Source organism: Myotis daubentonii, chromosome 10, assembly GCF_963259705.1.
Source record: "Myotis daubentonii chromosome 10, mMyoDau2.1, whole genome shotgun sequence".
In the NCBI taxonomy this organism is placed as follows: domain Eukaryota; kingdom Metazoa; phylum Chordata; class Mammalia; order Chiroptera; family Vespertilionidae; genus Myotis; species Myotis daubentonii.
The window spans coordinates 62,895,559-62,923,087 of NC_081849.1; the positions used below are offsets into that span (position 1 = coordinate 62,895,559).

Sequence of the window (27,529 nt, forward strand, 5' to 3'; positions counted from 1 at the left end):
CCCTTCGATGGGTGTGAGGGACCCCAGGGATGCCCAGACTGCTCTGTGAGAGCTGCTGGCTTAAAAGCTCAGAGCATCTAGTCCTGGCTTATCGGGCACGAGACTGTGACTGTGAGCCACTTGCCCAAGCGAGGTCTCAATTTCCTCCTGGGGCAGTGGGGATGTGAAGGGAGCCTTGGACTAGTGACTGGCACAGAGTGGGCGCTCGGCACATGGCAGCGGCCAGTGATCCTCACAACGCCCTCGGGGGTTAATCCAATCTAGAGCTGGGGAACTGACACCCCCGTCTCTGCCTGCCAAGGCTGGGCTCTGGCGGCTGTGCTACATGCACGCCAGGCTGAGGCGTTTTGAGCTGAGGAGGATTCTAAAGAGATTAATGACATGGCCAGGGCTTGGAAACATCCCTCTGGCTGCAGCTTAGAGAATGGATGGGAAGGAGTCAGGACTGCAGGCCGGGGCTCCAGTCAGCCGGGCAAGAACTGGCGAGGGGCTGTGGGGCTGAGGAAGGGCAACTTCATAGGCAGGCCGAGCAGGACTCCGCCCCATGACCGTGGGGATGAAGGGATGAGGGAGACAGAGGAGGATTTCTCTGCAACGGTATGTGACAACATGCAGAGTCCTGTCAACCAGGGAAGCCTTGGTGTCCAGGGCTGGTCACAGAGGCATGGAGCACCATCTGGGTGGCAGTCCCTCCAGAGAGCTAAGTGACACAGCGTGGCCCAAAGCCCCCATTAGAAATCACTTTTTTGGCATAAACTATCTGGCAGGGCGCAAGGGTCCAAGTATACAAAACCCACGTTGTCAGAGCAGTATTCCAAAGGCTTGGAAGGTATCTCCCAGGAAATGGTCAAGAGTCAGTCATTTTTTTTTTTTTCATTCAAATGTGCAGGGTTTGAGCAACCCAAGCCTACTGCCTTACCCTTTACTACAAGCGTATACCCAGCTGCCTACTTAAGAGTACCTCTTGGGAAAAATCACCAGCGAGGTTTTCACCTGAGCACCGAAAGCTGTCCTGTTCAGAGTCTTCCTTCTCTCAGTCATGGCTGCTCCAGTCTCCTAGTAGCTCAGGCCATAGACCTTGGAGTCATCCTTGACTTCTCTCCTCCCACCTCCCAAATCCAACCCATCAACCACCCTTGTTGATTCTACCTTCAAAGTATTTCCAGTCTCTTTTTGCTTCCCGCTACCTCCACTACTACTACACTGGTCCAAACCGCCACCATTTCTCTCTGGATGAGTCTGAACACCTTCAACCTGGGCTGCCTGGTTTTGCCTGTGCCCCCCAGTCTGCACCAGGCAGCCAGAGGGCCCTTTAAAACCATAAAGCAAGTCCTGTCATTCCTCTACTACTCCAATCCTCTTATTGAGTTAATCTCACTCAGAGTAAAAACCAAATCCTCTGGTCCCGGCCCCTTCCTGACTAATTTGGATTTACTCCCGCTCACGCTGCCGCACCCACAGGCCCTCGTAAGCTCACCAGACGCACCCTTGCTGCAGGCTTGTGTTTGCTCTTTCCGCTCTTCCTTCTCATTTTCTTCAAGTCCCTTCAAGTCTTAGATGGTAAAACCCTCCCTCCCCACTCTATAGACCATAGAGCAGCATACTCTAGTCTTCCTGCCAAGTGCTTGAGCATTCCTCTCCGCAGCACCTCCACCACACCTGTGTCTGTTTGTGAGTCCATCCATTGTCCGTGCCCCTCACCCTCTGCCCCAGTAGGCGCTAAGCTCCAGGAGAGCAGAAACTTGACAGTTTCTCGCTCTCATTCCTGTACTCCCTGCACTGTTGGCGGGATGAATGTGTCAGGCAAAGGACCACACCACAGGCTTGCAGCAACTGCTCACTCTTGAATAACTTTGATTCCACAAGAACACAATGACTCAGAGCTGATGGCGTTTTCTCAGCATGCAATGTAACTCTTCCACACAGCCAAGGAGTTCCCATTGTCAGGAGAAAGTAGGAAAGAATCCCGTAGGGCAGGTAAGCTCCATGAGGACACATGTTTGGGGTTCATGAATATTTGTTGACTAAAGAACATTGCCTGCCGATACCGGTTTGGCTCAGTGGATAGAGCGTCGGCCTGCGGACTGAAAGGTCCCAGGTTCGATTCCGGTCAAGGGCATGTACCTGGGTTGCGGGCACTTCTCCAGTGGGGGATGTGCAGGAGGCAGCTGATCGATGTTTCTCTCTCATCGATGTTTCTAACTATCTCTCTCCCTTCCTCTCTGTAAAAAAATCAATAAAATATATTAAAAAAAAAAAAAAGAACATTGCCACCTAATCTTGAGACCCTGAAGTGGCAGCATAGAGAACTTTTGGTGCATGGGACAACACTCCAACCAACCGAGCCACCCGGCCAGGGCCAACCCATCACTTCTCCCCCATAACTTGAATGTGATGGAGCCTTCTTACCACACAGTGCTTGTTGACTGGCCCACCTGCTTCCCAGGGTCTGGCCCATTCCAGACTCAGTAAATATTTTTCAAAGAACCCATCATAGTTACTGCTGGCTATTCCCTGCCTTGAAGCCCCTTTTAAAGTACTCATGAGGTGTCACAGGGGAGGGAGGTGACAAGGCCCTTGTCTTTACATCTCAAAGACAGTGCAATCGCAAATACAAATTTTTATACAAAAAACAAAATCCCTGCATAATTGCTGCCAACATGTCAGTTTTTAAGTTCTAGAACAGTCATGAAATTAGGAGTGGGTGTCCCAGCTCAGCAGTGAGCAAATGCTGGTCAACAGACGACGTGGGGCTGTCTGGGCTGAACCACCTGAGTGAACTGTGTGTGTGTGTGTGTGTGTATGAGCGCACATGCATGCACACGTGCGTACACCCACACGAAATTACCCCAGGATACTAGCCAAATGTGAAGTTGATATATCTTTCCTAGTCTCATATCTGTTTAATTTATGGCATTTAATAAAGGAGAGAGGCTGCCCGTAGTTCATTAAAAATGTTATAACAACCACATGGAGAACCACAGAATTTTTTAAAAGCAGTTACTTATAATTCATCTTCGGTAAAATAACTGGAAGTAAAAATAATTTAACAAATTTTATCCTTTCCAAAAAACAACTCAAAACACAACAAACCTAAAAAAAGGCTCTTACGCCCATTTACTTACTGAAATTTCTCCGAAAGTGCAGACATGAACGAATCCGGTGAGTACACGGTTTTTCTGTTTTCCTGGGCCCTCCCCCTGCCTGAGGTCTGAGCTCCAAGAACTGCAGTGGGGTGGGGGTGGGTAGAGGATCCCCGGAATCGCTTAGGTTCAGGCACCAGGGAGAATGGAGGCCGAGGAGACGAACTTGGAGTAGTTCACTGACTCTGATCCGGACGCTCAGCAGAGGTCACGTGTCCTCCAGCTCCCGGTGCTGGCCCTGCCCTCCTCCGAGCCCCAGCCACTGCTGGGCGGCAACAACCTCCAGCTGATGGTCATGTGCCTTAAACCTGCTCATCTCTCGGCCAGCTGGTAGCCCCTTCACTTCAGTCTCCTGAACTCCAACAGGTGCTGGAATCTCCTGCAGGGACCCCCACCAATACGTCAATAGTAAGACACCAGGACAGTGCTGTCCGGATTTGCTGGTCCCTGGTGGACATCAACTATGTTAATGCCGGTATTTCATTGGTATGACTAATGGCCCGGAACTTGTACCTCCAAATTGTATTGCCTCCTCCAGTGACACCTTTTAGGGTACTTTACTACCTACTCCTGTGACGGCCAGCCTGTTAGAATATGCCGAGGTTGCCTTTTAAGGCCCCCTTCTGTGTTCATACACATTATTTTGAATAATGCTGGAAAATGGCCTTCCTTTGATGGCAGATTTAATTCTGATCAACAAGCAATATCACAATAAATATGTGAAAATTAGCAATAATTTCATCGTTTGTATGCAAATTCACTCATTGCCCTCAGTATTTCTTTTATAGCTTGTGTTTCTTCTCCTTTTCTTTTAAGCCAATCAAATTTCACGAGTGGCTTTTGGCTGCCTCTTAGGTGCTTTAGGGATGCAGATGGGCCGTGTGTGTAACTGCTCTCCTGTGGGCTGGGTAACACCACAAACGGATCCACTGGATCCAATGGCACTTCAGTGACAGCTGTGCTCCTGGCATCGCAGGAGACAAGCTTAGGCAGGGGAGACGAGTCGACCATTCGTAAGGGCCATTACATTGGTATGAATAGTCAGCTTTTCCCTTTTCATGTTCGTACAGACAGAAAATGATGCTGTTCCCATAGCACCCGGGGTAAAGGGACGGATATCCTTGGGGGCTGCCTGGGCTCCAGCTGCCTCCGGTCCCGGGTGCTAGGGGCGGGGGGACCTACATGTGTAGTACACCTTGGAAATGTCGGGACCAAAAGTTTCCCAGCGTCTTTACGCCCAGGACATTCATATTTCCAACCCCCATGCCTGTCGGAACCTGTTGTGCTTCTTCCTCTCAAGAGCCGAGGCTGGAGCCTTGCCCTGTCCCCTTTCGGCAGCCACATACACACACCAACCTGGAAAGACAAAGACAGAGCTGGCCTTTCCCATGGCGTTTATTCAGCCAACTGGCTGCAGGAGGGGGGTAAGCAAGGGAGTCGGAGTGTTGGGGGGAGGTCTGAGTGGGATGAGTTGAAGGGTGGGATTGAAACACAACATCATCTTATAAACGGTTCAATGGAAGGTTTACAAATATCCACTAAAAAAAAATATACTCCTTGGAGGGTCACAGAGGTCACGAATCGCCTGGAATACAATCAATGAGCAGCTTCTGTCCATGGCGTTCCCTCCAGCCAGAGTCTCCGAAAGTGGTCTGCATTGTAGCCTGTCACGACTTGCAGACATGTGTGATACATATTTCCAATGCAGAACAATACAGACTAGCACAGAGTAACGTGACTACAACACAGAGGAAAACAGCGCACAAAACAGCGATCATCTGGCAGCAAAAATAGATGTATGCCGATGTTCATACCAAAATTAAGGACGTTCAGATACATTATGCCAATACGTTGGAACCGTTACTCCTAAGATCATAAGGACCACTTCTTATTGCTCCTGCATAACAAAGGTCTGAGGAGATTCTACAGCAGCCGAAAGGCATGTGCAAGTCACAGAATGGTGCGGCGGGCCTGCGGCAAGGTGCGACAGGCAAATGAAAACTTTGTTGTGTGTCAGTTTTCTCTCACGGTTGACACTGGTAACAGTAGAACAAGCCCACTCATCATAAATCTGGAAAACACAGCTGAAGGACAGTGCTCAAAGCCCAAGCAAATGACTTATGGGAAGTAATTAGAAGCAGGATCTGAGGAAAGCAGCAGCAGCCTAAATGAGGAAAACATTTTAAAATTGCTTTGTATATTTTTCTCTCCCAGACAGTCCCACAGGAGGGCATTCTGGGACTCGATGACTGGATCGCTGTCCTACAGTGAACTGTTTAATTAGTACCAGACCCAGCCTGGCTCCCGGAACGGGTTAGTAGTTGACTGAGGAAATACTGACCTAGGACGGGCTGCCTGGCCACACTGGAGCCTGAGGGCTCCTCCCCAATGAGTCTGGATGGATCTCCTGCAGCTTGGGGTGTGTGTGTGTGTGGGGGGGGGGGTGGTGAATGGTGGCCACAGGACAAGTGAAGTGTGATGTGGTGGGCTGCATGAAGTCCCATTTCCAAGAATATCTGTGTAATTCTCCGTAAACTTGGGTTGGAATAATCAGGAATAAAATGCAAGTTACAGCAAGGGTCTCAAATGGTGCAGTGTTTGGCATTATTTAATCAGGGGATTCAACATCCAGAAAACTCAATTTTTACCTCAGTTCTGCCCAAACAATGCCATGTTTCTGTTTTCTTCATCTTAAAAATATAAAATGCCACAGAACTACGAATTAGGTGGGAAAGTACTTTTTAAAAAAATATATTTTATTGATTTTTTTACAGAGAGGAAGGGAGAGGAATAGTTAGGAACATCAATGCAAGAGAAGCATCGATCAGCTGCCTCCTGCACACCTCCTACTGGGGATGTGCCCGCAACCAAGGTACATGCCCTTGGCCCGGAATCGAACCTGGGACCTTTCAGTCCGCAGGCCGACGCTCTATCCACTGAGCCAAACCGGTTAGCGCGGGAAAGTGCTTTTGAGAATAGGGACTAAAGGGGGGAAAAGAAGCCATTTCCCCCTCAAGGCAGTTTTAAGAGGATAATGTCAGGAGGCGTCCCCACGCTGTTCAAACTTCGGGAAAGCCCCTGAGAGATACTGGCCCTGACGAGATTTTAAAATCTGTATGCAGTTCTGCGTCATATTGTAATTCCTCCCCATCCCCATCTTAAGTAAGATGACTACAGGGATGATATTTGGCCCATTTAGCCTTGTGATTCCAAAATAAAGCATAATATCAGTTAAAATAACAGCATCGAGACAAAGAATTTCCAAATACTGCAACACAAAGCCACATCCGTTCAGACTGCATGTTTTGTTTTTTTCCTTTTTTGAGTAGCTCTGGAGCAGGCCACTTTCATAGTCAATGTGACTGCAAGTCCACATTTACCTTCACACTGTGAACGCTACACCTGTTTTCCCCGAGGACCTGAAATCTACAGCCCACACCTTCCGTCTGGGAGCAGAATTTGGATGCACGCTTGAAAGGAAAAGAACAAAGCACACACCGGAGAGTGTGACTGGCCATTTAACTGCTCAGAAACGGAAACGCTATTCGCATCGTGTTCCCGCAGACATCTGGATGACATGGACGGGCGGGTGCAATATTTAATGAGTCGTTTATTGTTTTTAAAATGCTAGTCACTCGCAGATGCCTCTCCACTTAGAAAACGTAACACGGTCCAACTGCTGACTTGGTGCGACACTGAAAAATCATGCGTTCTTTTTACTGCCATTTATTCTACTTTTTATTCATAGCATTCTACACGCTCGAAGTTACTATGTAAATATCTAAAAAATGTTTTCGGGAGAACTCTTTTTTACCACATCATTTTATTTCATACTCCATAGAATTATTATGAACATTAGAATAAAAGGCTTAAAAATCAGGCTTTGGTTTTCATGTAATCTGGGCCGAAGTCGGAATTGCTTTGGTGACACAATGGAACTACTGCACAAATTCTACTCTTGTCATTTGAAGTGACACAGTTACAAAGACAAAGTTCCCCCTTCGGTAGTTATGATCCGCATTATTCGGGGCAGCTGCAAAACTCGCAAAAGGGGGGGCCTAAGTAAGAAGTGGGGGTGGGGGTACGACATCGAAAGCTGCACCAGGCACAACACCGGGAAGAACGTCAGTCCTCTACGTGTGTCTCTAAGGCAGATGGTCCAACTTCCTATACAAGAGCTAAAAGACAGTGCTTATTAAGAGGTAGAAAACACCAAAACAGTGTTTTAAAACAATCAACTACTTTGCTAACCTGTGACAAAGTCACACTGCTGTGTGGAAGGAGCTGGAGGTTTTACACTGAACTGGGACACTCCACACGGCAGAGATGTGGTCACACAGGGCGGGGAGCCAGGGGCGCTGGGAGCGGAAACCAGTTTCTTCGCTTGTCAAGGATTCAGCTCTCACTCAGGAGAAATTTCCTCCTGCCTCTTCGGGATTTCATTCTGACGTTTAATTCATGAGGATTTCAGGGCTTAATGACGGTACGATTCTGCACAGGAGGCAATCAAACCATAGGGAGGGGTGAGCTCAGATGCTTCCTCTTCAAGAAGGCGCCAGGAGCATCTTCTATAAAAACACATGTCACTGAACTGATGACCTCTCAACCACCAAATTGCAAATCAAATCTCCAGACTCCAGCACCAGCAGGATGGCTCTGTATGAGCAGGTTGGGAGCTGTCCGAGGCAGAGACTGAGCTACCAAATTGAACTTGGGTGGTGTCCGCATGGGTGAGCAACCCTGGGCATTCTTCTCATTTCTTTCTTTCTTTTCCTTCTCCTTTCTTAATGCACCTGGGAGACATGGATTGTTTTCTCTCCAACGTAATTTTATAAGGCATCCATTTAATCTGAAATTTCCTAACCTTTGGGAAATTAGTGTTAAAGCTTCTTTTGCAACCCACACATTAACATTCAATCTTTCATTTTTATTAAATACTTTATACATATAAAAAAAAGCAATATCAAGGTGTTCTACATTCATATAAACAATCATGATAACATTGGAAATTGTAAAGAACCCTAACCGAAGAAAATATATACTTGAATACTTACGACGCTAAGCTAAGCACAGTGATCATTCTAGGGAATGCTTTATAAGTACACAGACACAGGTGTGTGGCGTGGGAAGGTGACACGGGAGAAGGACAGGAATGCATCATTATTGCCCCTTTCACCACAAGACAGGATGGTCCAGCTTGGAAAAACCGAGATCTTTCCTCAGTTCCAGATAGGTGCCGTTGCTCACCCAGGAGTCATCAGCGGATTTCCTGTGGGAGGTAAGGAGGTTGTGAGGCTCTGGACAGTCCTGTCCTCCCCCGCCCTCTTCCTCTTCCTCTCCGGCCTGCTGCCATCCTCACATGCATGCAAGGCCCCTGACAGCCCAGTCCTGCAGCTGTGAGGAAAGTGCACACCTGGAAACCTTTCTCTTATTTCTGACTTTGTTCTCACACATAGAGGCTGTCAAACATGGTGCTTCTGCGATAAGACAACCACCGCCTTGCGCACGACTGCATAAAACTAAGTCAACCTGGTAGCTCATATCAAGTGAGAAGTTAACATGAAAAACAAAAGGAGTAGGAAGCCATGCCGGTCTGGAGAGAATTGCCTTGGTTCACCATTCTTGGACAACATAACATATTATGTAAATCCAAGTTCAAAAGATGCAAAAGGTAAGTAGCTAGAAGAGTTTTCCTACTCCTGTCTCCCAGTTCCCCCAGAAGCAATAGTGCATCAGCTTCATTCTTTCAGAGAAATTTCATGCATGCGTGAGGTACACACACACACTCCACCCCTCTCCCATTTTTCACTCAATGGGTAGCACTGCGGCGTCCTACCCCTTGAGTTTTTGATGTAACAATATACATTGGAGATCATTTTCCAGTGTCACAATAAGGTCAGCAAACTATAGCCCAAAGCCCAATTCCAGCCTTCTGCCTGCCTGCCTGTGTAGCACAGTTTTACTGGAATATGACCATGCCAGCGTGTGAGTACGGTCTGTGGCTGCTTTCATGCTGCAGCGCGGGCTTGAGGAATCACTGCTGAGCCCTCATGGCCTGCAAAGCTAACAATATTTACCACTTGCCCTTTTCAGGAAAAGTTTGGTGACTCCAACAATAAGAGATTTCTCATTTTTTTTTATATATTTTATTGATTTTTTTACAGAGAAGGGAGAGGGATAGAGAGTTAGAAACATCGATGAGAGAGAAACATCAATCAGCTGCCTCCTGCACACCCCCACTGGGGATGTGCCTGCAACCAAGGTACATGCCCTTGACCGGAATCGAACCTGGGACCCTTCAGTCCGCAGGCCAATGCTCTATCCACTGAGCCAAACTGGTTAGGGCGAGATTCTTCATTTTTAAAAAACACAGCTACTTAATATACCATTGCAGGGACGTCTGCAATTTAACAGGTAACCTGCAGGGTGGGCATTTAGGAGGTCGTTTTCAATCTCTAGCTATTATAATCATGTTTATAATAATACTAGAGGCCTGATGCACGAAATTCATGCCCTCGCAGCCCCGGCTTTGTCCAGATGATCATTCAGCTGTCTGGTCTAATTAGCATATTACACTTTTATTATTATAGATAATAAATGTATAATATCCTATCTTACATATACATGAGCAGTTACAGAAAAAATTTCTGTAAGTAGAACTGCTGAGTCAAAGAGTACGTGTATTTGTAATTTCTATGGATACTGTCATGTTTTAGGAGCAAAAGCAGCGAGTGCCTGCTGTTCCACTCTCAGGAACATCCCCCCACACTGTCCCCCTGCTCTAATAAAGGATGTGTTTACAGGGAGCCAGCCTGCATCTCGGATCCTTCACTGCGAAACAGAGGCCTGATGCTGCCCAAGCTCTGGTTTCCACTTGAAATTCCCGGTGACACTGTCACTGCTCCTCAGCGGTGTGAATGGAGACGCCCAAGTCCCCACAGTCCTCTCTGTCATCTCCTGTCCAATGCTGACAACTTTATAGAAAACCCAAAGGAAAAGGGGCCACGGCCCCTCGGCCACAGCTGTGCTGTCCTCTGCCACTGCAGACAGAGTCTGAGACGCAGGACAGCCTGGACGACACTTCATAGTTTGCACTTAATGTTCACTTGTTTCCCAGCGGCTCCCACAGACTTTGTGAGTCATTTTTGATGTTTTCACATTAGACCAAGCTGATGAATCTCCTTACCTAGTTCTTGGGCCAGTTCGATTACCCACAACGTTTAATGATTCTGAAAAATACTGTAACGAGCGCCTTTATAAATGCAGACTCTCCTTGTTTAAAAATGACACTAGATGATTTATGAGGAAAAAAAAGAACTGACCTTCTTAAGGGTATATGTGTGTATCAGCTGAGCCATTTATCTATAACTTGCCTTAAAAAAGAATTTAAGGTGTGTTTTTAAAAATACATTTTATTAATTTTTTACAGAGAGGAAGGGAGAGGGACAGAGAGTTAGAAACATCAATGAGAGAGAAACATCGATCAGCTGCCTCTTGCACACCTCTTACTGGGGAAGTGCCCGCAACCAAGGTACATGCCCTTGACCGGAATCGAACCTGGGACCTTTCAGTCCGCAGGCCGATGCTCTACCACTGAGCCAAACCTGTTAGGGCTACAGTCTTATTTTTAAAAATATTTATATGAAGTTATGAATATTTTGGGATGAAACTCTAGCCAGTTAATCTTCACCTGCTTACCTCCCGAGTTTATAAAAGTGATCAGAAGGGACCTGGCAAAATCCACATCAGCTTTGGAGGAAAAAGCATTGTATTTGGGGGATAGAACATCACTTATTGCTCTTTAGCTGTTTTGGAAAACATACTTTATTGCTGCTGTGGTAGATTAGTAACTAATTCCTCCTAAAAGTGCTTCTGTTGTCCATTAAAAACCATCATCAACAAAAACAACAAATCTACCCAAACAACAAAAAAAACTCTGGTTGCCCTGAAAGCAAGACTCAGAGGAAGAGTGAGGGCAGGAGCTCCTGGCTTTTCCACAAGTGCCTGTTTTAATGTTGATTTAAGAAAATATTTAACAAAACCCCTAAAACCATATAGAGGCCTGGCCTGGCAGTCCAAGAGCCAGGCCCCAGTTCAGGACATTCCACGGGGTCCTTCCACAGGTCACACCCCCCTCCCCCAAAACCCCGTTCCCTGGGTCTTCGTTTCTTTCTTTTTGTGTGTGTTTTAATATATTTTTATTGATTTCAGAGAGGAAGGGAGAGGGAGAGAGAGAGAGAGAATCATTGATTGGCTGCTTCCTACACACTGAGGATCAAACCTGCATCCAGGGCATGTGCCCTGACTGGGAATTGAACCGTGACTCCTGGTTCACAGGTCAACACTCAACCATTGAGCCACACAGGCCGGGCCTTTTTTTTTTTTTCCTGTTAAAATAAAAGAGGCGGCGAAGGGTTGATGACCTCTGATGCCTCTGATGCCTCTTCTACAGCTTTATTTTTTTTAACGAGACCTCTTGGCAAGTTACTTTAAAATGAATAGTACATGTTCCAAATCCAAGCCCAAGGGCATTGGAACTCGTGCAGTTTGGACACTTGGTTCCATGTTGGTAGCCAGCGGGGTGATCCTTAATGATCTCTCGCTGTGTAAAACACACCTCAGCGGGGGACCACGCTCAGACATGGATTCAACAAGCTGGCCGGCCTCGGGGGCGGTGAGGGCGGTCTCCTTGCTTCTCCCACACGCACTCACTGAGCACCTCCTTGCAAACTCACTGGGCTAGACGCCCTGAGACACAGCAAAGGAGGCAAGAAGACAGGACCGCTGGGGAGGAAGAGGCTGGGACAGCCAGAGCCCAGTGTCACGGAAGGTCAGCCCTCACAGAGGGGAGGTGTCACCACTCGGAAGCTGGAAACACACCAAGGGCCTCTCATTTGGGGAGGAGACACCCCTGCTCACTCTCTTCATACCAGAAGCATCAGGTGCCGCCAGTACCCACCAGCCAGTACCCGCAGGGCCTGGGCACTCACCTGAAAAACCGCGGCTGGTGCTCCACGTTGTTCTCCTCCAAGACCCGCCGCCTGTCCCTCTGCAGCTGCTCAACCCTCTGCTTCTGCACCTCGGCTTCCTCCACGTTCCCTTCTTCCAGAAACCTGAGGCGTGGAGGGAGAAATAGAGGAACTCAACTCCACGGAATGTAGCGACGTTACTGCTGAAACTGCAGGTGTCCAAACTGGAAATTCCATACACTCTCCTATACATAGGCCCTTATCCAACCCTTAAAATGAGATTGTGAGGTCCTCAGGGAAGATCTGATTTTTTAAATTGGTGATATGTACATACTAGTATATATCAAAAAACTATGTCTATACAAAGTAATTTGGAGTAAAGTCTCCCACTCATCCTTGTCTCTGATTCTTGCTACCTGTTTCCTGCCCACCCCACCGTCACTCCGCAGGTAACCCCCTGCTATTAGTTTCAGTGCATTCTTATCTAGAGAGTCCTTATACCAATAAAGCAAACATTCTTACCTCCTCTCTCTCCCTTTTGAAAATATAAATGGCAGCATGCTACAATACTGTCTATGCCATGGCTTCTTTTGTTTTACCTTTTATTATTTTTATTTTTTTAATATGTTTTATTGATTTTTCACAGAGAGGAAGGGAGAGGGACAGAGAGCTAGAAACATCGATGAGAGAGAAACATCGATCAGCTGCCTTCTGCACATTCCCCACTGGGGATGTGCCCGCAACCAAGGTACATGCCCTTGGCCGGAATCGAACCTGGGACCCTTGAGTCCGCAGGCCAATGCTCTATCCACTGAGCCAAACCGATTAGGGCTTACCCTTTTTGTAAATTCTCACCCGAGGATATTTTTTCCGTTGATTTTTTTTTTTTTTAAGAGAGAGTGGATGGGAAGGAGGAAGAGGGGAGGAGAGAGTGAAACACTGTTGTGAGACAGACACGTTGATTGGTTGCCTCCTGTATGCACCCAACCTGGGCCAGGGATTGAGTCTGCACACGAGGTACTTGGCCTTCATCTGGAATGGAACCCGCAACCCTTCAGTCCACAGGCCGACCTCTAACCACTGAACAAAGCCGGCCAAGGCTTGTTTTACCTTTACTTAACAATGTGGGGTGGGGAGAAAATAGCTTTACAGTTAGGAGTACCCGAAACAGAGTTTATTCTTGTATTATTAATTATTTTATTATTTTCTAAATGAACAACTATAAACCTACTTTTGCTCCACCCTGTGTATCTTGGAGATCTTTCTTGGTAGCACACAGACATCTTCATTTTTTATTAGCTGCATAACATTCAATTGTGTGGACATACCTGAATTCATTTAAATAATTTCCTACTGACAGACATTGGGGATGCTCCCAATTTTTAAATGTAATTTATCATTAATGCTGCAATGAATGACCATGTATATCTGTCATTTTGTGCGTGGGTTAGTGTACCTATAAGGAGAAATTTCTAGAAGTGATATTGCTGGGTTAAAGGGTGAGTTTGTAATATATATATATAAAACCAATTGCACTTCATGGGGATTATACCATTTACATTGCCACCAGCAATGTTATTAGTGCGCCTTTGCCCTATAGCCTCAGCATACACCACACTTTTGAGTCTTTGATATCTGATAGGTTAAGAAATGGGACGTCAATGGGGTTCTAAAAATTTCATTTCTTTGAGTGAGATGGAGCATCTTTCATGTTAAAGGGACATTTGCATTTCTTATTTTGTGACCTGTTCATTTTCTTATGTCTGTTTTTAAAATGAGTTGATCTTGATTTCTAGAACCAATTCATGAAATGAGTTGCAAGTACAGATTCCTCAGTTTGTCATTTATCTATTCACTTTGGGTATGTATTTTATTTACTTTGCCATGAAGGGTGTTGACGGATCCTTCCTTCCTTCCTTCCTTCCTTCCTTCCTTCTTTCCTTCCTTCCTCCCTCCCTCCCTCCCTTCCCTTTTCTTTCTTTTAATAAAGTCAAATTTTACCCTTTTTTTTTCTTCTTCTGGGTTTTGGGTCTTAATTAGAAAGGCCTCGGAGAGAGATAATTCTTTCCATTTTATAAAGTAGGAATCTGAGGCTGAGAAAGATTAAAAGACTTATATGTTGCACAGCTTGTTAGCAGCAAACAAAGAATCAAAAGTTAGATCTCAATGCATCAAAATAATTTAAATTCTAGGGGTGGAGGAGGAGGATGTTTTTTATTCTTTCAACACACAATAAGTTTTCTTTTTATTGAATGCAGTAAAACTCCTAAAAATAAACACTTCTTTGATACTTCAGTAGAAATGGGGCTCTACTGATGACTGAACGTCACGCCACACACAGCGCTAAGCTGGGCTCCGCTCCTGCCACGCGGCTGCTTCACGTCCCCCCGGCCCTCTATTCCTGATGACATTCTCTCTCTCTCTCAGGTCTCTCTGGTGCCCCGGGAGTTGTTAATAACAGTCTTTATAAAAAGTTTTACATCTCTGGAGACAAAGATAGAAAAAAAAAATCCTTACCTTTGGTCTGGCCTAAATCGAGTGTCAGTAGGTGGTAATAAAGTCTTCAAGGATGAATCAATTTCATTTAATTCTAGTGCGAACTGTGTGAAGCCGTAATATTGCTCATAGTCTTTGGGCATGGGATCTACAAGAAAAAGAGATCATTCATCCCTAACTTGCATTTCATTTACTTTACTTTTTCACTGCATTTATGTTCCTTTTTAATTCCTTCACCTTTTTCATCTCAGACCAGCCATCATTTCTCTCAGCTCTGAACGCTCCCATTTCTATTAAAATACCCTGGTTAGCAAGCAGAGGCTGAACACTGCCCTATACATCTTCTTCTCTGCAAGTTTTCTCCTGCCCACAAGGATAAGGCCTCTGCTGTATGGTCGCACAGCAAATTTATAAACACTGAAATTTCTAGACTGTTTAAGCTATAAACATGAAAAAAAGCTCTCGGTCCATTTTCCTGAAAAACAAGACTGCCACTCTAGAATCCAGGTGTGTTCTTTAAAATGCTCACCCAAAGACATGGAGGGAGGAAGGGAGGGAGGGAGGGAGGGAGGGAGGGAGAGAGAGAGAGAGAGAGAGAGAGAGAGAGAGAGAGACAAACATCGACTAGTTGCCTTCTGTCTGATTGGGGATCGAACCTGCCACCCAGGTATGTGCCCCGATGGGGAATCAAACTGGCAGCCCTTCAGTGCACAGGACAACACTCAACCAACCGAGCTGCTCCGGCCAGGCTAGAGAATCCATTTTTCATTTGAGAGACATCAAATTCTCCTAAAACTCTGTCTACTCCCTAAAATAGTGTTGAACTCCTAGCAAGTGGTCAATAAACATTATTCTTTCTTCCATACCTGCCCTTCTTCTCACATATTTTAATGTAAAACCATCTCAGCAGAAGCCAGGAATGGAGGGATTATGCTGGCACAAACACAGCCACTGGAACAGAGGGGACAGAGACGATGGGACAGAGGGAAGAAAGCTACCGGGTCACTGGCATTTCACAGGCTGGGACCACAGAGTGCTCCAGCTGCACATGAGCCAAGAGGCGAGTGGCTGGGGTGATTCAGAGGCCCCCAGGCTGCCGCTGCCAGGGCAGGCCCAGACGGCACAGGCCTAGGGGCGAGGCTGCCGCCACCTGGCAAAGAGTGGGCCCACTGCTGCAGCTTAGCCGGCCGGTGGCCACCACCTAGAGCCCGGGGACCGTGGAGGCAGGGCCACTGCCCCAGTGGGCCCAGAGGGTTGGACGTGGAACCAGAGAGAATTATTCTGGATCCTTACGATCTAATGACATTTTTTCCTTGCTGGTTCAGGCTTGCCTGGGGCCTGTCATCCCTCCATGTCTCCCTTCAGAATGCCGATCCTTTGCCTGTCACCACTGTATTTTGGAAGCACATTTTGGTTTCCTAGGCTCACAGCTGGAGAGGATGAATCACACCTCAAGCCTCACCCACGTCTGACATGATATTCAGATGAGACTTTGGACTTCAGAGTTGATGCTGAAATGAGGTAAGGCTTTGGGCGGCTGTTGGGATGGAATAAATAGATTTTGCCTGTAAGCAGGACAGGAATCTGAGGCCCAGAAGCAGAATGTTACAGACTGAATGCATCCTCCCAGAATTCACAGGGTGAAGCCCTCCCCTCCGTGTGGCCTCTAAGGAAGTAATGAAGGTTAAATGAGGTCAGAAGGGTGGGGCCCTGAGCCGTTGGCCGCCTGCAAGCCAGGAAGAGGTCCCTCACCAGAGCCCAAAGGTGCCAGCACCTTGATCTTTGCTTTCCCAGCCTCCAGAACTATGAGAAAATAAATTTCTATTGCTTAAGCCACCCAGTGTGTGGTACTTTGTTATAGCTGTCCGAGCAGATTCATGGAGACGTATTGCCCTAACTTGAATTCCAGCTAAAAATCAAGCTAAAAATACCCAAATTTACATATTGGGTAAATCAATCATAGGCTAATGAAATTACTCAAAGCCTGAGCTCTTGTTGCTCACATACACGAATACAAATATTTTCCATGAACTTTCTTCAGGCCTTTTTTTTTCTTCCCCCAGACCATTTTTGAAGTTTCAGAAGTCCTTTTTGTCAAATTCTAGGTCTAATGTTCTGAGTGTCCTAAACATGAAAATCATTCCCAAGCTTCCTAACGTGCCTTCAAACATCTATCCCCGTCTCCATCCCCCAGAGTGAGGACAGCGGTTTTCCTTGGAGATGGGCCTGGATGCTCATGGCCCAGGCAGAGACCTGAAGTCAGTGAACACTGACAACAACAACAGCAGCTCACATAGTGCTCTTTCATCAGGGTTCCACTTTAGCACCCAGAGGGGACGGTAGCTCTGCTCTGTGGTACACACTTTAAGCAAAGGAAAGTGAATGCTTCATTTGCAGGATGTCACGTGTGCCCCTGAGCCTCTGCAGCTAGGATGGCGGTCACGGCACCAATCCTTTCTCACTGCACATGACCTCTGTGGTGGGGGAGGATGAGGCCGCCGCCCTCTGAAGGAGACACTGTTGGCTGCCCATTCTGCAGCATCTCCCTTCCTTCCTTGCTAATGGAGACCGCTCTGGTCAGGCGGCACTGTGTCCTCCTCGCGGATGCATCTACCCATCCGACTCTCTCCTGCCTACCCGGTTGCCCAGGATTGCTGTGGGATGGGTCTGACCCGCTTCAGGCTGACAAAATGTAAAGGCATTTCCTGGGGGACCCTTGGAAACCCTTCCTTCCTGAGGAAGGAGAGACACAGCGGAGAAAGCTCTTTTGTCCTCCCTTCTCCCTGCTCGGCAAGCTGCCCAGTGGGGATAAGATACATTTACATCCACGAGGGAAACATCATGGTCGTATTGGGAGTCACGGGAGGTGCCCTCAATGATCTGTGCTCCCTACACAGGGTGCCTCTCAGCAACCCTGGGACTCTCGCCCCTCGCTTATTATTAAGTATCGGCACATAGCCTCATGCTTTAAGCCACCATTAGAATGGTTTTCTTGTTTTGTTTTGATTGGCCCAAAATATCCTAGTGGTGGTCTCTCAGCACAAGGGGTTTAAAATGTGACCATGACTGGGAAACACACTTCGGAGATGAACTAAAGTCTGCGCATGCTCTGGGGACCTGTTAGGAAGGTCTGGCTTCCCTGGTGGTCCTTCCACAGCTGCTTCCGGGCTCAGCATCCCTGTGGGATGGCAGGCGCGGCCAGAGTGGCTGTGGTGCTGGATGCGTCTGGGGGAATCCCTGACTCTTGTAGAACCCCCAGGTCACCCTGCTTTTCCGGTAGCATTTTTCTCTTGTCCTACTAAAGAACCGCTTCTTGTCCTTGACTGATATTATCCCTTCTGTGCCCGGGCACAGGCAGCTGGGTGCTGATGGAAGATGGTGGCCATGCATTAGCTATGGCCTCATTCTGGGATAAGAACCCAGGGCCTCCCAGAGTGACAGAGATACTGGTGATGAGCACGGGAATGAGTCTGAGACCTGATCCGGTGAATGAAAGAGGGACTGACAACTCAGACCCAGTTAGAAGCAGCCTGGAGACTCCATGGCTGCTGATGCCCACCGCTGACGCCTGCCCCTCCACAGTTCCTCCGGCCACGCCCCCACCATCCCCTGGGGCCACAGTTCCTCCGGCCACGCCCCCACCATCCCCTGGGGCTGATGCCCCTGATACTGACTGGCTCTCCAGACACAGGTGGAGGAGGACGGGCCGCCGTAGTAGATGCTCTCATGCCATTTCCCGAAGAGCCGGTGCACCGCCTTCCCACTCTTGTCAAACACCGTACCTTCGATCTCGCGGGAGTTCGTGCTCCAGTATTTTGCCTAGGATTCAAAGGGGAGTCGTCTATTGAGTATTTTGGGGTCAACTTATTACAGACATGAAGAGGGGAGGGAGAGGAAAAAGAAAGAACCATAAGGGAAATTCTATATTGCATATAGTTTGCCAGTTTTGGACTCTATCTCTTTTTTAAAATCACACTTTTAATTATTTAATAAAAATTAATAGCTAGTTCTTTAGAGTTTGCAATCTCAACCAGCCAACATTTGGTAATTTTATGTGTGTGTAAGATACTTTTTTCCCCCTACTTTTTCTACATGCAAAGAAATAGAAAAGCTCACTTCTACATCAGCCAAATAGTGTGGTTGGCCTGTAAGCCCCCACACATGCCCCGACCAGGGCCGCAGATCGAGCCTGCAACCGAGGTACATGCCCTTGACCCGAATCAAACTCAGGACCCTTCAGTCCGCAGGCCCACGCTCTATAGACTGAGCCAAACTGGCTAGGGCCTGACAATTGCAATTTAAAAGAAATGTAATTCGTGTAATTTTTTTTCTCTAAAGGCACAAGATAGTCTTTTGTAAACCAATAAAGGTGGCTGCTTTGTAAACCAAGAAATTTTCTAGCACCCCCCCCCCCCCCCGCCCCTCCCAAATCTAGACCTGTCCCTCCAACCACAGGAACCTGAGGCAACGCATATTCACACTGTGGTTGGTCCTGGCCTGAGACCGGCTGGGCTCAGCTCAGCCTGGCGGGCTTTATACAGTACTACACCGCGCCCAGCAGAGGGAGCTCTAACTCCCTAGAGTTGATTTCTCCCAGATCTTTCAATTACCTGGCTGCCCTACAAAATCTCTACGGAGAAAAAAAAAGAAGGCATTACTCCGTAAGCCGAAAATCCAATTGCTGTTTTCAGCTACAGCAGGATCTATATTTGGAAACCTATAAAGTTGAGTGGCATTTTCAGGCCACATTCCCAGTCTGGTAAATAAGGGAGGAAGGGCGGAGTGCAGCACCTCTCCACCTGAATCAGAGATTCCTAAGCCAGTCCTCGCGTCCTGCAGAAACGAGAAAGATATAAACACTGTCCAGGCTCCGCAGTTTATTCCGAAGCAGGACTCACTTTTTTGCAGCTGTTTGCCCACAATCCATTGCTGGGAAGAGGCCGGGACGCCAGAGGCGGCGGTCCTGCTCACGGCAGCGCCTGCATCTGCTCTCAGGCTCTTTCAACACCAGGGACACGCTCAGTGTCCGCACTCTCCTCATCGCTCGTGGCTACGAACACCTACCCTGTCCCTCAGTGGGCAAGTGCACGTGGGTGGCGGGGTTCCTTGGGGAAAAGGCTGGGCAAGGGGGCTCACGGGAGGGGTGCGCAGATTCCCGCGCCAGACGGCCCTTTGCTTCTCTGCAGGGAGCTTAATGACGCTTTCAGGCAGGGCCACGCTTATTTTATGTGAGTCGCTACCAGGTTTACGTCTGACTACAACCCAGCTTGACTTATGGGGTGTAAGAAAGACCCCAGTCCATCTCTCCATCATGCCCCCACCAGCTACCGGTGGTACAGAGAGGTACCCCATGAAGTCCCACAATTAGAGCCTAATAACTCTGCTTAGAACGTTGATCTGAATTCAGTGCAAACATTTTTTTGAGGGGGTAACACTCTAAGGCAGCGGTTCTCAACCTGTGGGTCGCGACCCCTTTGGCGGTCCAACGACCCTTTCACAGGGGTCGCCTAAGACCATCCTGCATATCAGATATTTACATTACGATTCATAACAGTAGCAACATTACAGTTATGAAGTAGCAACAAAAATAATTTTATGGTTGGGTCACAACATGAGGAGCTGTATTTAAAGGGCCAGCAGGTTGAGAACCGCTGCTCTAAGGCCATGTTAAGGACTTGAGATTTGCAACAGCAAGAGGGGATCTGAGGAGGAAGGAAGGTGGAAGAAGGCTCCAGTTGAGGCTGGTGGAAGGCCAAGCTGACTGGCAGGTGTTCTGCCTCAGGCCAGCCTGTTCATTCATCCTGTGATGAGTCACTGGGGGCCAGGCCCCATTTCCAGGCAGCAGCTGCACCCCAAGTGAGAGTGAGGAGTGAGAGTGAGCAGGCGTTGCTTTTCTGGAGCCAGGAATGGCGAGGGAGGTGTGGGGAACAGAAAATAAACAAGTAAATCAATGGGGCAGCTAACTACAGACAGTAGTAAGAAAATGGGATGTGATAGTCACTAACAAGACAGGCCAGGTGATGGAAGGATCTAGGGAGAGGAGAGAGAATGAAGCGAGAAGGGCCAGTGTGGTCAGAGGACAGTGAGGAAGGATGGGGACGAGGGGCCGGCAGGAGCTGAGGTTGGAGAGGAGTGAGGTCAGTGTGCGCGTGTGTGTACATGTGTGTGTGTGTGTGTGTGTGTGTGTGTGTGTGTGTGTGTGTGTGAGCTGGACGGGCGGTGCGGGCAGTGCAGACCGAGCGGGTCCTGTGGGCCTCTGTACGGATGTGAGCTTTGCCGAGAAAGACGGACGTTGTCAGAGGATTTGGTCAAATATAACACAACTTCCATTTTTAAAAATTATGGTAAAACATACATAACAAAATTTACCTTTTTAACCATTTGTAAGTGTAGAATTCAGTGGCATTAAGTACATTCATAATGTTGTACAACCACTGCCTTATATCTTGCCAGAAATTCTTCATCCTCCCAAGCGGAAACTCTGTGCCCATTAAACAACTCCCCAGGCCCTCTCCCCAGCCCCTGGCCACCACCATTCTGCTCTGTCTCTGGCTTTGACTGCTCTAGGGACCTCACAAGAATGGAATCAGACGGCTGGCATATTTCACTCAGCATGTCTTCAAGGTCCATCCATCCTGAAGCATATGACTTATATTTTATTTTATTTTTTAAATATATTTTTAATTGATATCAGAGAGGAAGGAAGAGGGAGAGAGAGACAGAAACATCAATAATGGAGAGAATCCTTGATCGGCTGCTTCCTGCATGCCCCACAGTGGGGATGGAACTGTGACCTCTTGACTCATAGGAGGACACTCAACCACTGAGCCATGCTGACCGGGCTGACATATTTCAGAAGAGACCCTCTGGCTGCTGCCCTGAGGACTGACCAGGGGGAGGATGCGTGGAGTCTGGGAGGAGCTATGGCCCTGGTCCAGGTGAGAGAGTGGGGCTGGGACCAGGGGACCCCGGCTGGCATTGCTTGTCTGCTGACATAGAAGTGAAGGTGAAAGGTTCCCCAAGACACATGAGGCCCCAGCTCTGTAAGGCCTTTCCAGGGTGGAGTAGAGCCCCAGGGCCACCGCTCACCTTGATGAAGTTCACTTTGCAGTGGCAGGAGTCGTCATTCAGGTTCTTGATGACAATCTCCCCATAGTGCTCGATCCACCGCTGCCCGCTTAAGATGTTATGGATGCAGGAGGTGACTTTGTTCCACTCAAAATGGTCCCCGAAACTAAAGGAGGAAAAGGTGAGAGGGTGATGCCCAGAGGAGCCAGCAGGGGATGCAAACCAGCGCTGCTTTTTAAGTAAGTCACATGTTGATTACTCATCCCTGCACCTGCGGAGCCAGCACCCACTGAGAACCGGGCCGGGCTCGGCATTCTGAGCCTTCACTCTCCAGGGAGGCAGCACGCTACCGAGGGCGACAGCACCAGCCTTGGCACTCTGCAAGTGCCGGAGGCCTGGCTACCTCTGCTGACCTCATGGAACACCCGCCCCCTCCAGGGACAGAGGAGGGAACTGAGAGCCAGAGGTGACTTGTTTAAAATCCCCAAACTAGGGAAGGGAAGTGGCCATGGGGAAGAATGGGGGTTTTCACAACCTGCTCTCTCCCCCACACATACATGTGCACACACATGTATATATGCATATAGGTACACACGTGTGCACATATTACACACCTATATGTACACACATATATCATATGTGTAAATCTTAAGATACATATATCTTAAATCTTTTACAATGAGAAAGTACTCAGATTCCAGTTCAACAGACACATAATAATTAATAAGACCAAACACTGGCATGGCACATACCATGTGCCAAGTACTAGCTTACGTGTTTAATCTTCACAACAGTCCTGTGAAGTGGGTGGTGTACCATCCCCGGTTCACAGGTGGCAGCACTGGAGACCAGAAAGGTTAGGGAACCGCCAGCATCTGCCATCAGCTCGCAGCAGAGCGAGCACCGGGGTCCTGGCAGCCTGGCTCCAGGGGCCACATTTAGTTTTATAAGTAAGTGTCAATCATCCCTGAAAGATCAAGGCCATACCCTTCTGAAAAGGAATTCAGACCGTGAGGCAGGACAACAACATTAACGAAAACCATCATTCTTAGTTTTGTTAGAAAGTATAAATGAGTTTTTAAAAAGCGTCTTTGCTGGCAATTTTGGTCCTAAGGAAGCATTTTCATTTGAGGGGATAAACTGTGAGGTCGTCACAATAAGGAACACTTGCATTTGCTGTCAAACAGATCAAAAAACCCAACCAGACACCCAGCGCCTTAGGGATCGGGGACCGTGGGCAGCTTGCTCCTAAGGCCGTCATCTTGGCCCTAAGTTCTCTAAGGTTCCCAACCACAAAGGCACTTACGCCGGCAGAGTCACATGGGTTGTGCCAATGGGAACGATTTCCATGGATTTGCCCCAGAATTTGTTTTTCCATCTCACATCTGAAATGAAATAATACCAAGTATTACACATTTACCAGGAGAGCTAGGTAGACAAAAGAGTTCTTCGGCTGCATAAATGATCAATCACGACACTGAACAATCTCTTCATAATAAAACCCCTTATCATATAGGATAACTTTAAAAAATATATTTTTTATTGATTTCAGAAAAGAAGGGAAAGGGAGAGAGAGATAGAAACATCAATGATGAGAGAGCATTATTGATCGGCTGCCTCCTGCCTCCCCATCCCCCCACTGGGGATCAAGCCTGAAACCCAGACATGTACCTTGACTGGGAATTGATCTGTGACCTCCTGGTTCATAGATCAATGCTCAACCACTGAGCCATGCCAGCTGGGCACAGGATAACTTTTTATTATCTACTAGTGACCCGGTGCATGGATTCGTGCACATTGAAAGGAAATTAATTAGAAGGTGGCCGGCAGGGCAGGACTGGGGGAGACTAGACACACCCTGGAGCCAACCTCCCTCAGTCCCTCCCCGGCTGGCCACACCTGGGGTAGCGCTGTGGCTCGAAGGGCATCTGCGGAGTGAGCAGGGTCCCTCTGGCAGGTGGGGTCCCTCGGCCTGGCCTGCGGGGATCAGGCTGAAACCGGCTCTCCAACATCCCTCGAGGGGTCCCGGAGTGCGAGAGGGCACTCTGAAAAGTTGCTGTTGTACAGGGTGTGGAATGCAAACACAAGTGTGCAGTAAACCAGATTCGGGCCAACAGTGCCCCAGCAACAACATGACCCACGGCCGTAGGTGGAATTGCGCGGCCCCACGAGGAATCGGGCTCCCTTCTCTCTGGTTTCGGGGTACATCACCTGAGAACCGCCGCTGCCAAGTCACTGCAGCTCGGCAGCTCCTGCGTTGAGCGTCTGCCCCCTGGTGGTCATAGCGACCAGTCAGACGGTCGGACACTTAGCATATTAGCCTTTTATCTATATATATAAAAGCCTAAGCGACCGGCCAACTGGCTGGTAGCTATGATGCGTAATGACCACCAGGGGGCAGACGCTCAACGCAGGAGCTGCCGAGCTGCAGTGACTTGGCAGCTGTGGTTCTTGGGTGATGCACCCGGAACCAGAGAGGAGGGAGCCCGATTCCGGGGTGTGTCATCCAAGAACCGCCTTCTCGAAATCCGGGACAGCTCAGGGAATGTCAGGGAGCCGGTTTTGGCCTGATCCCCGCAGGCCAGGCCGAGGGATCCCACCGGTGCATGAATCTATGCACCAGGCCTCTAGTATATCTAGATAATTAAAAACTGAGTCCTAGGGACGCTAATGAGAAGATGAAGTCCCTCCCCGGGGAGAGCTCACTGGCCGAGTATGTTGTATGGGGAAATGGAAGAACACGCTTGGTTAGAGAGAAGAGTGGGAAGACAGATGGGTGCAAAAGCCACTGGGCTCTACAGCCTGGCTAACAAGTCTGGTCTGTGAGCCTCGAGGGAAAACAAGGTGTTTGTTTGGACAGAGAACTGATGTGATGAGATACAGACTTTGCAGTGATAACTGGCAGCAATATGGAGAAAGGAACAGGAGCAGGAGAGATGAGAAGCAGGTGACAAGTTGCAAGGCTTGCCCAGAGATTCCAAGTCCAGAGCCCACTTTTAATCTTAACAAGCATTTAACAGCCATTCCGTAATAAAATAAAAATCTATAACATCACAAAAAACGAGGGGGGTTGAATAGATTAGCACATTACCTTGCCAGAAAACAAAATTTTCAGACTCAGCGTGACATGCAGAGATAGGTGGGTGGTGGCTGACCTGTTGGAAACAAAGGCCAAAAACATTATTAACTGTGTGTCTCCTGAAGTCCCTTCCTTCTCCCTCGCGTTGAGATGTAACAACGCTCAGGGTCAGTTTTCTTTTAACAAGTCTGTCCCTTAGAGGGCGCTTCTAATGCGGTCAGTTCCAATTTGCTCGTTTGTTAGGGGTGAATGGAACCTCTGAGAAAAGTGGCAAAGTGAGTGATGAGGACAGAGACACCTTTTGAAAGATGTGAAAATAAAAACAAGGGCATGCCGGGGCTGCCCGCTCACAAACCCTCTAATCTGACATTGGCTACCCATGTCAAAATCCCTATCAGCTGCTCTGAGGGCACCTGCATTTAATCAGATTGTCAAATCACAAATATTTTTAAACGCCACTTCTAAGCAACACAAAAACTCTCAATGCCTCAGCAGATTTCACTCTTTTGAAAATTGCATCACATGTCTGGTCTCTTTGCAAATTACCTACAGGAAGACGAATTCAAGATCACTTTTTTAAAAAGAATAATGTGTCTACAAACCATTATTGAAGAAATATTAGTCAACTGGTATGAAAAAAAGTTTTACTCATTTTCTGTCATAATAGAAATAGGCAGTTTGAGTAAACAGGCAATTACATTCTAGAAAAGAGTCCCCTGGGGCAGAGACGGTAGCCGACTCCCTGCCTTTTGACACGAGTCATTACTTCCGGCTGATTCACTAACGAAGGAGCTAATGAGGAAACCTGTCCTCAGTCACTGAGGCACGTGAACGGTAAGTGTACTGTTATTATAATTCAGTACTAGTAAAACCAGAGTGACGTTGGCGGTGGTGTTTCCAGAAACTTCTGTCAGCTGGTTCTTAGCCAAGCATCTTACATGTAGGGCATCCAGCTAGGCTTCACATTACAAACGAGGAGAGAAACCAGGAAGATTAAGCAAGGTTTCCCAAACACACTGATAGGGAAGAAGCAAAGGGAAAACCCAGCATTTTTTTGTTTATAGCATGGTTTTCAGGGGTGGGGGTGGTGGCTGACAATGCTCAAATCCACGGCTCTGGACCCTCAGGCACATGGTCTGAAAACCACTTCCGGTGCCACCCCTGTAGGCAGAGAACGGCAGGGGCAGCTTCATCTGGAGTTCTGTCACATACACACTGAACGGATGGCTTTCACCTGCCAGCTCGGCCCGAAGAGAAGCAGAGGCAAACACGTAAACAGCTGTGGCATCTCTCAGTTCTCAGCGAGCACCTATCTCAGATCCAAGATGCGATGGGCAATGCACGTTTGCTGCCCCTGGACGGTAGTCATCCCCACAGGCCTCCTAAGAACACAGCCCCTCCCTGTGTCTGTGGGATTCTCAGGGGCAATTTTCACTTCCAGCCCTTTTAGAAACCTACCTCCTAAAATGCATGCAAGCATAACCAATGGACACAAACACCAGGGGGGTGAGGGCATGTGCTGGGGGCTGGTGGGTGGGGGAGGCCGGGGAAGTTAATTGGGGGCGGGGGGAAAGGAGACATATGTACTACTATTTGTAATACTTTAAGCAATAAAAAAAAATCCTGTAATTTATTTATATGTCGGAGGTCTTTCTTCACCCTGACCTAATCATTTTTATTTATGCTTTGAATGTACCAAGAGGAGGGAAGCAGATGGGAAAAGAATGCATTTCAATATTTGTGTATTTTTTAAGTTTTTCTTTTTTTGGATTTATAAAAATATCCCTTAAATACATCAATTCTGCAGCTGTTCCGAGACCTAACTAGACAGTCCTCCTAGTTCCTGACTTGCCTCTGACCTTGTAGGGCAACTTGTGGGGATCAAACCTACAACCCAGGTATGTGCCCTTGACTGGGAATTGAACCTGAGACCCTCCAGGCCGACGCTCCCGTCACTGAGCCACACCGGCCAGGGTGACTCTTCCATTTTAGTAACTTTCAGTAACTCCACTCGGCTTTTCTGTCTAGAGTATGTGGATGGGTGGGTAAATGGTTAAAATGACTGGGACAGCGAATCAGGAAAAGCCACTTTCAGGAAATAGCTTAACTGCGCATTCTAAATTTAGACCAAACCTTTCCCAAAGGTACAAGAGAAGCCACGCCAACTGAAGGGAGTTTCCTGAGCCCCCAGTGGCTGATGAAGCCCCACATAGCAGAGCTCCGTGCCAGGCAGCAGGGGGAGCCAGTGAGGGGTAACTCACCCGCAGGAGACAGTCCAGGAGAGAAAGGAAGTCCTTTCTGGACCCCCCACCGCACCCCCAGTTCTGGGCTTATTTAGAAAGCCACGGCTGGCTCAGATTTCTTGGCACGAAGAAAGTTCCTTCCCCGAGACGGTGGACCATGTGACAGGAATGTCTATAACTTACTCCAGACGCACCTCCTCCTCAGAGGCCACCCGCCAGCCACGGTGGGCGCCGAGAACAACGTCCTGCGTGAGTCCGGAGGATGCAAGGCCGAGGGACAATGACAGACCAAAGCCCACCGTCTGAACAGTATAAAAGGCTATTTTCCATCCGCAGCCCAAGTCCAGCAGCTCTGAGCGCAGCACCTAAACTACAGGATACCCCAAGAGTGTGACGGAGAAGGGACGGGGGTGGAAACAGAGCACATTGGCCGAGGGGCGCTGGGAGGTGCTGATGCCCTCGGCCCCGTTTCCGCGCCTGTACCGCATCCTCGCCTCGCCTGCAGGAGGGGGGAGGGGTTGAAGATCAAAT

General features: G+C 48.1%; 1 protein-coding gene across 11 annotated transcripts in view; it reads right to left on the minus strand.

Annotated features, from left to right (window-relative positions):
• Nucleotides 1–4,520: 4,520 nt before the first annotated feature.
• The window catches only part of OSBPL3 (oxysterol binding protein like 3), a 157,156-nt gene continuing 134,147 nt past the window's right edge, over nucleotides 4,521–27,529 (minus strand). For 9 of the 11 annotated variants that reach the window (XM_059712581.1, XM_059712589.1, XM_059712587.1 and 6 more), the window contains 7 exons: nucleotides 24,768–24,831; nucleotides 22,983–23,061; nucleotides 21,698–21,842; nucleotides 18,283–18,427; nucleotides 14,630–14,756; nucleotides 12,134–12,256; nucleotides 6,948–8,412 (listed from right to left, as the gene is read on the minus strand). In XM_059712581.1, the coding sequence (XP_059568564.1) occupies nucleotides 8,316–8,412; nucleotides 12,134–12,256; nucleotides 14,630–14,756; nucleotides 18,283–18,427; nucleotides 21,698–21,842; nucleotides 22,983–23,061; nucleotides 24,768–24,831 (780 nt within the window). In that variant the 3' untranslated portion in view covers nucleotides 6,948–8,315. Of the gene's footprint in view, nucleotides 5,308–6,947; nucleotides 8,413–12,133; nucleotides 12,257–14,629; nucleotides 14,757–18,282; nucleotides 18,428–21,697; nucleotides 21,843–22,982; nucleotides 23,062–24,767; nucleotides 24,832–27,529 lie in introns of those variants that run through there. The other 2 variants (XR_009454769.1, XR_009454768.1) reach the window with 2 other exon arrangements.